Source organism: Montipora foliosa, chromosome 3 (assembly GCF_036669935.1).
Source record: "Montipora foliosa isolate CH-2021 chromosome 3, ASM3666993v2, whole genome shotgun sequence".
Classification (NCBI taxonomy): Eukaryota; Metazoa; Cnidaria; class Anthozoa; order Scleractinia; family Acroporidae; genus Montipora; species Montipora foliosa.
The window spans coordinates 5,642,562-5,655,061 of record NC_090871.1 but is presented as its reverse complement, the minus strand read 5'-3'; the positions used below and the strand labels follow the sequence as shown (position 1 = coordinate 5,655,061).

The 12,500-nt window shown below is 37.3% G+C and overlaps 2 protein-coding genes across 2 annotated transcripts in view; both read left to right on the top strand.

Annotated features, from left to right (window-relative positions):
* The first annotated feature begins 6,547 nt into the window (after positions 1–6,547).
* On the top strand, positions 6,548–7,522 carry LOC137995192 (uncharacterized). Its single transcript, XM_068840768.1, has one exon. The coding sequence runs from the start codon at positions 6,548–6,550 to the stop codon at positions 7,520–7,522; it is 975 nt and encodes a 324-aa protein (XP_068696869.1).
* Positions 7,523–9,224: 1,702 nt separating this feature from the next.
* Positions 9,225–12,500, top strand: part of LOC137995191 (uncharacterized) — a 20,339-nt gene continuing 17,063 nt past the window's right edge. The window contains exons 1-3 of the mRNA XM_068840767.1: positions 9,225–9,243; positions 10,703–10,906; positions 12,406–12,500. The exon at positions 12,406–12,500 is cut by the window's right edge and continues 189 nt beyond it. Coding sequence (XP_068696868.1) covers positions 9,225–9,243; positions 10,703–10,906; positions 12,406–12,500 — 318 coding nt within the window. The remainder of the gene's footprint in view (positions 9,244–10,702; positions 10,907–12,405) is intronic.

Genomic DNA, 12,500 nt, shown 5'->3' with positions numbered 1-12,500 from the left:
TATACGTAGCGAAAGCTTCGAAGAGCGAAGACTTAAGTTCAGCTGTTTACCGTTCCATCACAACCTTGTGTCATTTAAATATCTAACACGACCTCATAGAATTGTCGATAAAACTTCTGTGAATCTAAGAAGCCGAGGGGTACCAGTTAATAAAAAGTGATGAAAAGGTCATTTAAGACAGAACCTAGCAGTGCAAGATCTCGAATGTCAAGGTTTGGCAGCCATTTTGTTACTCTTTCGGCGAAATTGTTTTATTAATTGTGTACATGTTTTCACAGCCCTTTGAGAAGAAACTAAGTAGGTCACATTTTAGCCAGAGATTCGGTGCTTGAAACGACAAAAAGTCAATCTTCTTGAATCGATTCATGATTTCGTTCCTGAGGAAAACGTCATGGGAGCGAGCGATGGAAAGCGTTCCCTGTGCTTATCTTGCGGTTAAACGTTTACATCAGTGAAACTCTATTTTTTAAATCGATATTGGTGCATCTGCTCTCCAAGAATTTTGTTAGAATGTGTCAAGTTTTCATACGGTGTGGCGCACTAAAATCATCGACAGCAAGTTGCAAGTTGTAAGAAAAATAAGCTTACTATTAGTTGTTATAAAAGCGTAGTCTAACAATTTAACGCTAACAATTGTTGTTCAGAAAAAAAAGTTCAATTAAATTCTCAGTGATCCTAAAAAACAATTTGATGAGCTAACTATTATCGCAGAGAACGCCTAATTAGTTTTAAAGGTAATGGAAAACACTATGAAAAGGTAAACAAATCTTTTCCTCATTGAAATTGGGAAAATATTTCATTTTTTGGCCAAGGTAAAGATCTTTAATTAAGTCAGCTACAAATAACAATGCTAAATTTTAATTTTTTAACAATGATGTATTATTTGCAGATCGATTTGCTATTGTTCGTCCAAGGTCAATTAAATAACGTGAGAAAATTAATGGCCTTTAAAGTTACCAGTTGCAAGTGTTTTTTTCTGTCTATAAAGATCGGGATGCGGTGTTTAGAAAACCACGAAAAATTACATTTGAAACTAAAATATTGCACACACTTGTGACAGTCAGAAAAAAATTATCAAGTGACAGCCTTTGTGTTAAATTAAAAGGTTAAAAGCTCTTTTCTAAAACATACTATGAAATTACACACAACGCAAGCCATTAAAGCTAAGTGCAAAATGATGTGTACTTTATCATTTTTACATTGTCAAATTAATGTGCTCAGCATAAAGGCAAATTATTGAAATATTACGTTTTATCGACATGTGATTTTAAGTAATGAATGCTTTCATTGAGCGACTGTAATGTGATATTGAGGAACTCTGGTATTGATGATGTGGGTATTGAGTGGGTAGTGTGTGGAAAGTAATCTGTGGTATGGTGACACCTCTGTAGAGTAAACAGTTTTCTATCTTTGATTGATGAAGATGATTTCGTGTAAAGGTAGTGGTCAATTCTGTCTGATCATCAAAATGCTGTTTTGGCTCAGCAGTTCATTTCACTTAAAGTTACTATTGAATCCATAGATTCCACCTGTAATGTACAGTGTACACTGAAACAAGTTGGTTACAATTTTATGTACACATATCATTTATGTGTAAAAAATTGCTTCTATAATATATATTGTAACTAGTGTTCTGGTTTTAGTTATCCTCCGATGGTTAGTTATGGCTGAATCATGTGGAATTTTACATTTTCTGTTAGGCCAGGATTTCTCAGACCTTACTTGCCAAAATAAGATTAAATTCCACAATCAATGAACCAATTGTTTTGGTTTGTTTCATGACACTTTGAATTGAAATAGCAGTCATTTTAAAAAGTTTCTGTCTCTCTTAAGGAGGGCTTTCAATAGAAGCTGGCTACTGCTGGAGCTCCGGAGGTTGTGGGTCATCAAGTCACTGGGGTACTTGTTCTAAAAAGTTCTGCTAGCATAACAAACCTCTTGAAATGTTTACAACCTTAACCACTCCATAGTGCAAAAATGTTCAAAATTTGCCTACACTTGTCTTCTTGAGTATAATTCATACGTGTTCTTCATTTTCCCTGTGTTTAGCAATTGCCTATGTTCACGATCAAGACACTTCCTGCCATTTTTAGCAGTATCATAGTAAAGTTAGTCTCTCTTTCATGTCGGCTGTTTAATAAAGCATACCAGACTGAATTATTTGCATTCTTTCCAAAGAAGTCACATTCTGGAACAGGAATTTGAAGACGTTTTTACTTTCATTCTATATTGTTTCTAATCAATACTGTGGTATTTTTGCTTACTGAAGAATATTTTAATAACTCTTTCATTGCCTTCGAATGAAGTGAAAGTCTTGTAAAAATTAAAAACACTGTTTCTTTTGTTCATAAATATTTTGTCATTTAATAAATTGCCATTTAGTCATGATCTTTGACTTTTCACACATATTTTAAAGTGTACGAAACTGACTCAGATCTCACAGTCATACAAAATTTCTTAGATAGATGTTTTAAAAGGAAATATACATCTATTAAGAGAATTGCCATTCGAGATCTTTTAGAAAAGGCAGATAAGAAGCTTTTGAAGGTATGTTTGGTTGACCATGACTGCCTGCTCAGTAATATTATTCCAAAGAAGAAAGAAACAAAGTATCATCTTAGGAACAGAACTGCGTATCACCCACAAATAAATTCTGATAGATTTAAGACAATATACCAGGATCTTTCTCCTTTTCTGAGAATCTGGACAGGTGTAAATAGTTTTTCAAGCCATTTTTACAAGTTGTGGTATGTACAGATACAAAATGGGCTTCATGTGTGATTATTATTAATTCAATCAGCAATTTTGTTTTCTTGAGCATGCTTGGTCCTGTTTTGTCATACTCATTACACATGATGTCATTTGAGCAGCTTTTTACAGGTGGGGTCACCCGAAGAGTGAGGAGATTGTTATAATGGTTTTGAGATCAGCCTTGTACATGTAGCTTGTTCTTTACGAAGGGAGCCTTCACTTTACTTGATAAATCTGTGTTGGGTTTGTTTTCAGTATGTCAAGATTTCATGGTGCGGGAAGATGGAGCCCTTGCACAACGACTTCAAGAAGAAGAATGTAATAAATAAGATTTGATTGTCTTGTAATGATACAACTACGTGTAGTTTTCAGTATTACAGAGGTACAGGTGTATTTTGTTACTTGGAGGATAGCATAGTTTATAATTTTTGTATTCATATTGTAAATGTAAAAATGTAAATGCTTTGTTTATAGTGGAAGTGCCAGTTCACAGGCACCCCACTTTTATTAATTTGAAAGAAACATGATTAAGAACCCCAGTTGAATCCGGGACATGCAGAAACAAATCCAAATCAGAGGTTAGAACTGGATTTGAACCCGGGTCAACCGCATGCAAACCCAACGCCCTAACCACTGGACGACATCACTTCCCTACTGAAGAGTCAATGTATAAAAAAATACATTTCCAGGAAAAGATGAGTAATGACTCTTTTTATGTAGCACAATTAGGTTGTCATCAAGGAATTTTATAGATAATAGTAGGGGTCTCAAATGGTAAAATCCGAGACTCGCCGAGATGCTGAGATCCATGTTTGTGAATCCGAGACCGAGACCAAAACATTTATTCACATGGAAATAAATGTAATATAAGCAAGACTTTGAGACTCTTCGCAAAGGCTGTCGAGATTTCAAGATAGGATGAAAAGTTTGTGAGTGCCAATATTTTGGAGGTATCATTCGCCACCCCTATTACTTGATGCATGTTTTAATTATACTGTTAATACATGTATGCTTTCTTTGATGTACATTTTTTACTAGTAGGATATGTACATATACCAGTATATAGATAATAGCTGGGAGTCAGAGAAATACCTGTTGTCAGCTTTATCTTCTTGGCTGCAGTCTTCACATCTTAATGTCTCAAATAAACTTAGTTGAGGTTTTGATTTTTTGCAGATCTTAATAATTTATCTCTTGCTGTCTGCAATAATATAAATACTTCACTTGCAATCAGCTGTATTAAACTTGCAAGGCTCACAGACCAGCAGTTCCTCTTCCTCATTTGATGCCAATTGACCAAATGCAAAAATGGCTACCATTACAAATTATTATTTTGGCTTTGTGTTAATTAGCTTAAGTAGCCTCATTTTACAGCCCAAATTCTTTCAATTTTACATGTGTCAATGAGGCTACACGTACATGAAGTTAGCCTAATTAACACAAAGACGAAAGAATTATAGTTTGTTGGTGGCCATTTTGGTATTCAGTCAGTAAAATACTCCAATAGTAATTTATTAATTTTATGTGTATGCCTGTCATGTTTATTGCAATGAGTAATCTTCAATGTAAAACACCATTGTTGGGCTTTTCACATCTTTTCTTAAAGATGTCTTGATGGCCTTGATTACCTGCACGAGCTAATTGTAAAAAATGTAGTGTACACTTAAGTGAAGGCACAGACAAGTGGTCCTTTGCCCCATCAATATGTTAATGAAGTTAAAAATTTTTATGAATTAAAGACATGCACCTACATGTATGTTTTAATGTTGGGCGTGGGATGTTTGCGTACATTTACATATATATGCTGTAGGTCATTTTGTTCCTTAGGTTAAATTGCAACCAAACTAGGTCATTTTGTTTCAACCTTCATGGGTCAACTTGTTTGAACCTAGATCAAGTTGTCTTGTCAGTTTGGGGCAGTTACAAAACACAGGTCAAAGGTCATTGTTTTACCAATACCAATTCAGAAACAACCCTAACCATTCACAAGTGCATACATTAGGCCTAAACATGTTTCTTTAGGTCTAATTAGGCTTAAGGTTAGCTTTAATGCATGTTTAAGATGCTATCTATTGGTAAAACAATGACCTGAGACCTGTGTTTCATACCTGCCCCAAATGGACAGTCTAGGTTGAAACAAAATGACCTAGTTTGGTTGCAAATTAACCTAAGAAACAAAATGACCTGAACATATATATTAACAAGGTCGTGAATTACTCTTTTTAGTCTGAGTGCAGCTGTAGTAGCCAACAGCTTGAACTTATGTGTAGACATGGGTGTGGGACCTGCAAAAATCACAATTCTGAAAAAAAAACTTTGAAAACCTTTGATCTCTCTTCTCATCCCAGGTTTTGCTTTCTGTTTTCAGAGCTCTTCGCAATTTTTTTTTCAATTTGGCTGTGTTGACGAAAATACCTTTACCCAAATTAAAAAAAATAGAGAATCACTTTACAAGTACAGTATATAATCTTCAAATGTTGTAACTCAAGTATCCCTACAGCTTTCAATGGTTCTCAGTTTAATGTACTTGGTATAAAAAAGGTTTATTGAAAGTATTTTAGACCTTGTACATCCATACATGTACTCTAGTTAAAAGGTCATGTGGCTGACACAAGGCAGCATTCTTTAGGCCAAAAATAACAAACTTCTTTAAACTTCATGGTGGCCATGGTTTTTATCTGAGGTGAGATAAAAAACCTTTGTTTCTGTTTGCCTCAGGTCAACTTAATCTGGCTTTTGCAATAATATTGTTTTTGTTTCCCATATGCAAGGTACTGCAGCTACAGTAGTAAAAGTGAATCTTTTCTTACATTTTTTTCTAGAGCTTTTCATGATTTCTTCTTGTAATTAATTGTGAATGCATGCACATCCAGAAACAACAAAATTCCATTCCTGTTTATTTCTTTTTGTTTTCTTCTCATATCTGTGTAGTTGAGCAAGGAAAAGCATTTTGCATAAATTTCTTATGATTATTACACAAAACTTGTAATATTACAGTGTTTAAATTAATGAAAGAAGTTATGATAAATTTTGTAATAAAAACTAACGATAAAAAGTCACGACGTTTCGACCCCTCGGAGGTCATTTTCAAGTGAGAGTAAAAGTTTTAAGAATTAGCATAAATATGTAAAAACTAGATAAAAATGCGGCGAACGCCGAAATGTGATAAAAATATGTACAAAAGTGTAAAAAGTGCTAAAAATATATGGAGTAATGAACGGTAGCTAGAGAAAAACAATAGACAAAAAATAATTAATTACAAGAACTGTTCTAAACAAATAATTTGGCGCGGATAGAGTCACACTGTTTGTTTAGCGATGGTTTCAGTTCTTTTATAAAAAACATTTCAAAAACAAGACAATCAAACTTGTTCTGGCACTTTCTCAGGATTCTAAAGCTCTTTGCGATGTTGTTAGGTTCCAATGCATGTTTCTCTCTCAGATGGTCGCCGATGGTTGCCCCTTTGTGCTCTTCAATGCGCTGGTGAAGGTGCCGGCAGGCATATCCGACATAACCTGCGTCGCACAGGTCACACTTGAATTGGTACACAACGCACTGTTGGCTTACAAGGGGTGGCTTCTCTTCACGGACCCGGATCTCTTCTTTGATCTTTTTGCTCGTGTAGACAGGGGTAATATCCGCACTGATCTTACGGCTTAGGTCGGCAAGTTGTCTCCGTACGGCGTTCGCAGATTAGCAACACGACTCTGATTGGGTCCCCACGCTTCTCATCAACGTGGGTGCGTGATTCCTCGGAAACTTTTGAATCAACGAAAAGGCGGATGGTGGACTGCACATGATCTTCAGGATAAGAATCGCCACCAAAAATCAGCTTTTCCAGTTTGAAGGAAACTTGTACGAACAAGTGGACGGTGTGGCAATGGGCTCGCCGCTGGGGCCTCTCATGGCAAACGCCTTCATGTGTAACATCGAGAAACAGCTGGAAACAGAAAACAAGATGCCCGCCTTTTACAAGCGCTATGTTGATGACACCCTTAGCGCAATGCCTGATGTTGAAGCAGCTATAGATTTCTTAACGACACTAAACAACAGTCACCCTTCTATTGATTTCACAATGGAGCTCGAAGAAAATGGCAGACTACCCTTTCTTGGAATGAACGTAATCAGGAATGGATGCTACCTGAACACAACGGTGTACCGAAAACCAACTGACACCGGACTGTTGTTACATTATCACAGCCACGTTGACGCGAGATATAAACGGTCACTGATAAATACCATGCTTAACCGTGCGTTTAAGCTCTCGTCTACATGGAAGGCCTTTCACGAGGAATGTGAACGCCTCAAAGAGATCTTTTCCCGTCTGTGTTATCCTGAAGATCATGTGCAGTCCACCATCCGCCTTTTCGTTGATTCAAAAGTTTCCGAGGAATCACGCACCCACGTTGATGAGAAGCGTGGGGACCCAATCAGAGTCGTGTTGCCCTTCAAGGACCAAAAATCTGCGAACGCCGTACGGAGACAACTTGCCGACCTAAGCCGTAAGATCAGTGCGGATATTACCCCTGTCTACACGAGCAAAAAGATCAAAGAAGAGATCCGGGTCCGTGAAGAGAAGCCACCCCTTGTAAGCCAACAGTGCGTTGTGTACCAATTCAAGTGTGACCTGTGCGACGCAGGTTATGTCGGATATGCCTGCCGGCACCTTCACCAGCGCATTGAAGAGCACAAAGGGGCAACCATCGGCGACCATCTGAGAGAGAAACATGCATTGGAACCTAACAACATCACAAAGAGCTTAGAATCCTGAGAAAGTGCCAGAACAAGTTTGATTGTCTTGTTTTTGAAATGTTTTTTATAAAAGAACTGAAACCATCGCTAAACAAACAGTGTGACTCTATCCGCGCCAAATTATTTGTTTAGAACAGTTCTTGTAATTAATTATTTTTTGTCTATTGTTTTTCTCTAGCTACCGTTCATTACTCCATATATTTTTAGCACTTTTTACACTTTTGTACATATTTTTATCACATTTCGGCGTTCGCCGCATTTTTATCTAGTTTTTACATATTTATGCTAATTCTTAAAACTTTTATTCTCACTTGAAAATGACCTCCGAGGGGTCGAAACGTCGTGACTTTTTATCGTTAGTTTTTATTACAAAATCTATATCTAAAAGACTTCTGATTAAGTTATGATAAGCAGTTAAATTTAAGGTTAGGTGTAAAGAATTATTTCTTTGAGTGAGGTGTGACATTAAAACAAGAACTGAGTAGATAATTATCATTCTTAGACGAGATACATGTATTGAGCTGTGCAGAGCTGTGGTGATTTGTGCCTTTTTATAATCATTCCACATTTGATGAGAACTCAGCTTGACTGCTTGCTTTTTTAGAAAATCACGCTTTCTCATCTTCTGCCTCAGTTCGGATGATATCCACGGTGAAGATTTACTTTTCACTTTTCTTTTCCTTATCGGGGCATGTTTATTCGCAATTTCCAGAAACAGAGATTTCCAAACTAACCACATTTCGTTTGGGTCATCCAAAAGAGAAGCAAGATGGAAAGGTGTCTCTTTTATGTCATCAATGAAGGCATCACTATCAAAATTATTAAATTGGCGAGGTTCAATTACCTTTGGATCAGTTTTGGTCGTATTATGTTTATGAATAGCATAGATAAGACTGTGGTCAGAAATACCAACGTGTAAGACCCCATGATTTGTTATGATATCTGGTTTGTTAGTGAATATGTGATCGATTAGTGTTCTGGTAGCAGTAGTGATTCTCGTTGGCTGATCTATCAATTCAATGTATTGGTACGTTTCAGTAATAAACTTTAAGTGTTCAGTATTGCGGTCAGGCGTTTGCGGTAATAGATTACAGTTAGTATCACCAACAATCATACTCTCCTTATCTTCTTTATCAAGTTTTAGCAGGTAGGATTCGAATTTTTCAAAGATTTCAACCTTCGAGTCTGGAGGTCTATACCAAGTTGTCAGCAGGAATGGCCTGGACTTGGGCTTTTTAATTTCAACTGTCAAAATTTCTAAATCTTCGTGAGAGGAGAGGTCTTGTCTGTTTACGTAATTCAAGGATTGTCTAATGTACAAAGCTACACCACCACCATTTCTATTCCTATCGCGGTGGAGTATATCGTATCCCTCAATGTCTACCTGGCTATCGGGAATTGTTTTATCCAATTTCGTTTCGTTCAATCGAAGTATGTCAATTGCTTTATCTTCCATGAAGACACACAATTCGTCATGATGGCAAGTTAGGCTACAGATATTAAGAGATGCAATTTTAAATCCCCTCATTTTTGGTAAAGTAGGGAAGTTAGGGCTTCAGTTAGATGAATGTAAGATGCTATCCCTTACACAATTCATACTAAGATCATCATCCTGATTTAATGACGTGTCATTCTTCTTACTTGGTTCAAGTTATTGTTCCACAGTTGTTCTTGTTCTGTTCCGTCGTTTCATTGTGTTTCATTGGCCCTGAAAAGCCCCTATGGGGAGCGGTCAATTAAGTATGTAATGTATTGTATGGTACAGATTAAAATATGGTAAGTCTCACTCCCAGCTAGTCTCCCTCGCAGCCGTTTTTTGGATGTCACGCAACGTTCCTAACTCCCAGCAGTCAATGGGTTAAACTATGATGTAAGTCAAGTAAAACTGCTTTTTACACTGTCAGAAATGTTGCCAACACCCCGAGTCTTTTAATAATAATTATTAAATTAAATTAGAAATTTTCTGATAGATGCTGTCTTGCAACCCCTTGGTCGTAAAATTAGTTTGGACACTGAGGAACCCATGAACCATTCACAAAGAATCGCAGAGATGCAACTTCGTGTAACGATAGTATTGTTTAATGATGTAATGCACCCAAAGAAGGATTAAGGTAGTTGCATTGCAATAGAAAAAGGACAACTGAAAATCAAACTTCAGAGTTCATTTTTCAAATTATGACTTACACGTACAAGTAACAATCGGTCAAATTTAATGTCACAGGTAGGGAAGGGCACTCTCAAGGAGCGTGCTCTTTTGTGTGACACTGGCACCTCATGTGAGATGGAACTCAACAAAGCTAACCTAAACCAAGCTGTAACTCTTCCCTACCTGAGAGTAAGACTTGTAAATTTTACCCTGGCTAACACCAGACGATTTTACTCTCCAATTGGGTGCGCTTTAGGCGTGAATGGATAAATTCAAGACTTTTTGGTATAAAGAAATGTTCACAATGACAAAAAAAAAAACATTTTTTTTTTGTTTTTGTGTTGAATTGAAACTTTGTTTAGTGTAATTTGAATCGTCATAGATCTAGTAAAGTTAATGATTGTTTATATTCAATTGTCAATTGGGAGCTTAAGGACGCGATGTTTTGAGGCATGGACGGATACTGGAAGTGATCATTTTTCACGCAAGGACAGACAGCTGTGGTCTCTCTCAGATTTTTTAACTAATCGTCTCTAATTGTGAAAAGATACTTAGCAGTGAGAATGTAGTAGTGCCAAGACAAGTTAAAAAGGAAAACAGCTAACATCCAGTTGCCGTCTGTGACTCTGCAATGTCATTGTGTGCTTACATGTATGCTCCGTAATATGACTGACAGTCAGTCAAGCAGAATGACAGGAACGTGAGTCAAACCTAAAATTCAATATAGTAACTGGGATTTTACAGTATGATTTTTTATGAAGACAAACTTTTGTTTTTGTTACATCTGAATGCCAGCAGAAGTCAGATTTTCTCCATCACTTAATGTTTTCTCAATGCATTTATCTACAAAAGGTTAATTAAGCATCATCTCTGCAGCATTATTGCACAAGTATTGCTTCTTTGTGACTGTTGTGGGTGTAATAATTGTTTGGGATGCTTGAAATTTCATGTTGCGCGGCCTCAGACAAAAGAATGGAGTTTAAAGAATTTCAAACACTTGCTCTTAACTTTAAGAGCCGGCAGAAGTGGCTGTTTGACAAAAATAGATCTGAGACATAATTTCTTTGCTGTTGAAGGAAATCGCAAGGCATCTGCAAGAAAAGGAATCGTTAAAATTGGAGTGTGCAAGGCAACGTCGTATAGAACGACAACAAAAGGAAGAAGCAGAGGGCAAAACGCTGAGTGAAGCTCTTTCAAAGCTAAAAGAAAATGGAAAAAATCGTGTGAATCATTTTGAAGTGGCTGAAATTCAGACAGGTTAGTCAAACTCTTCTAATCAAGAATGAACCCAAACAACCTTCTAATAATACTTCCAAATGTTGTTATCTGGGTAATAAATAATAGTACTTAGTTATAGGTGTTTGCTGGTGTGATTGTTACCCTGTCTAGTTTATGAAATGATGTCATTCTGAGCAGGAACAAAATAATTCCCGATCAGTGTCTACCGTGAAATTACAGTACTGTGCAACCTCTTTCGAGTCTCGAGTCTCGCGAGGATCGAGGAACGGCAGTCGAGAATCAAGCAGTTCCTGTTGTGATTTAATCGAGGAGTAATGCTTTCGCGAAAGCTCAATTGATTATGAATAACTGACAAGGTTTCCCGTCCGTGATTTTGTGAGAATCAAGTGTCGAGGATCTAGTTTGATTTCGAGTGAATCAAGTCTCGATTCTCGAATTGATTTTTGATCTTCAATTCTCGTGATGATCGAGTCGAGACTGTCAACTTACTTTTGCATGGTTCTGTACTGTAAATTCGAACTGGGATACAGGAGAGGGTCTCTGCGGTAGGGGCAAGACATTAGAGACCTTTAGATGCACGTTTACGGCTAACCGCAAACTGAGGTTTGAGATTTGCGGTTTGGCGTTAGAAGTTGTGATAGTTCGTGCATTTAGATTTAAGTAAACAAGTGCAAAGCTGCGGAGGCCGCCATATTGAATTTCCTCGATGCTCAGCGTTGATGTTTCAGTCAACGAAATAAATAAAACCACGGCTCTTTTGATTGTTTCATTCACATGAAATGAAAGATAAAAAGTTGCTTTTTATATCTGCCCCGTTCATACGTGGGATAATGTAACTTCCATGCCATAAAGAACTGAGGTAAATTACTTACGTGAAAACCTACCTTCCGCCGTTGAAAACGTCAAAACCTACCCTCGAACGTGACGGCAAGCGCTAGTCATGTGACTTCCAGCAGTTTGAGGTTAGCCGCAAACGTGGATCTAAAAGTCTCTATTGGCAAGACATTGGCAAGACATTGGCAAGGCATTGGCAAGGCATTGGCAAGGCATTGGCACAGCGAGGCTCAGAGTACAGTAGTTTCCATGGTGGCCTTCCTCCCCCCCCTACACCTTCAATCTTAGACAAAACTCTTGGGAAAAATTCTAGCTTTGGCATCATTTGACATGCACTCACAAAGTATATCCGTCCTTACCCCTCTTCCCCCTTATTACCAATGTTGTAATAATGAGGCAAAATACTGTGCAAACCTTTGGCCGTTTCTTTTAACCAACATTGGAATGTGGGAGGAGGTGGGAAAGCAGGAAGAATTTAATCTTAATCACTGACAAATCAGAGTGCCACATTTTCCCAACGAGTTTTGTCCAAAATGGTAGGTAGGTCTCATTTTGCCACTGCTTACTTTGCACTTTTAAAAACTTTTTAAAATCACTCTTTAATACTTTTAGGTGGTTTTACTGTAGCAGTGCAGAGATTTTAATGCTAAGATTGTATTACATTGTATTAAATTTTGTCACAGCACTGGTTCCTGTGGGTTCTAGAGATCGCCCAGTGCATACAGATGATACGAAACCTCATCAGAAACTATCAGCAAAAGGTAGTAACAGTAGCAGA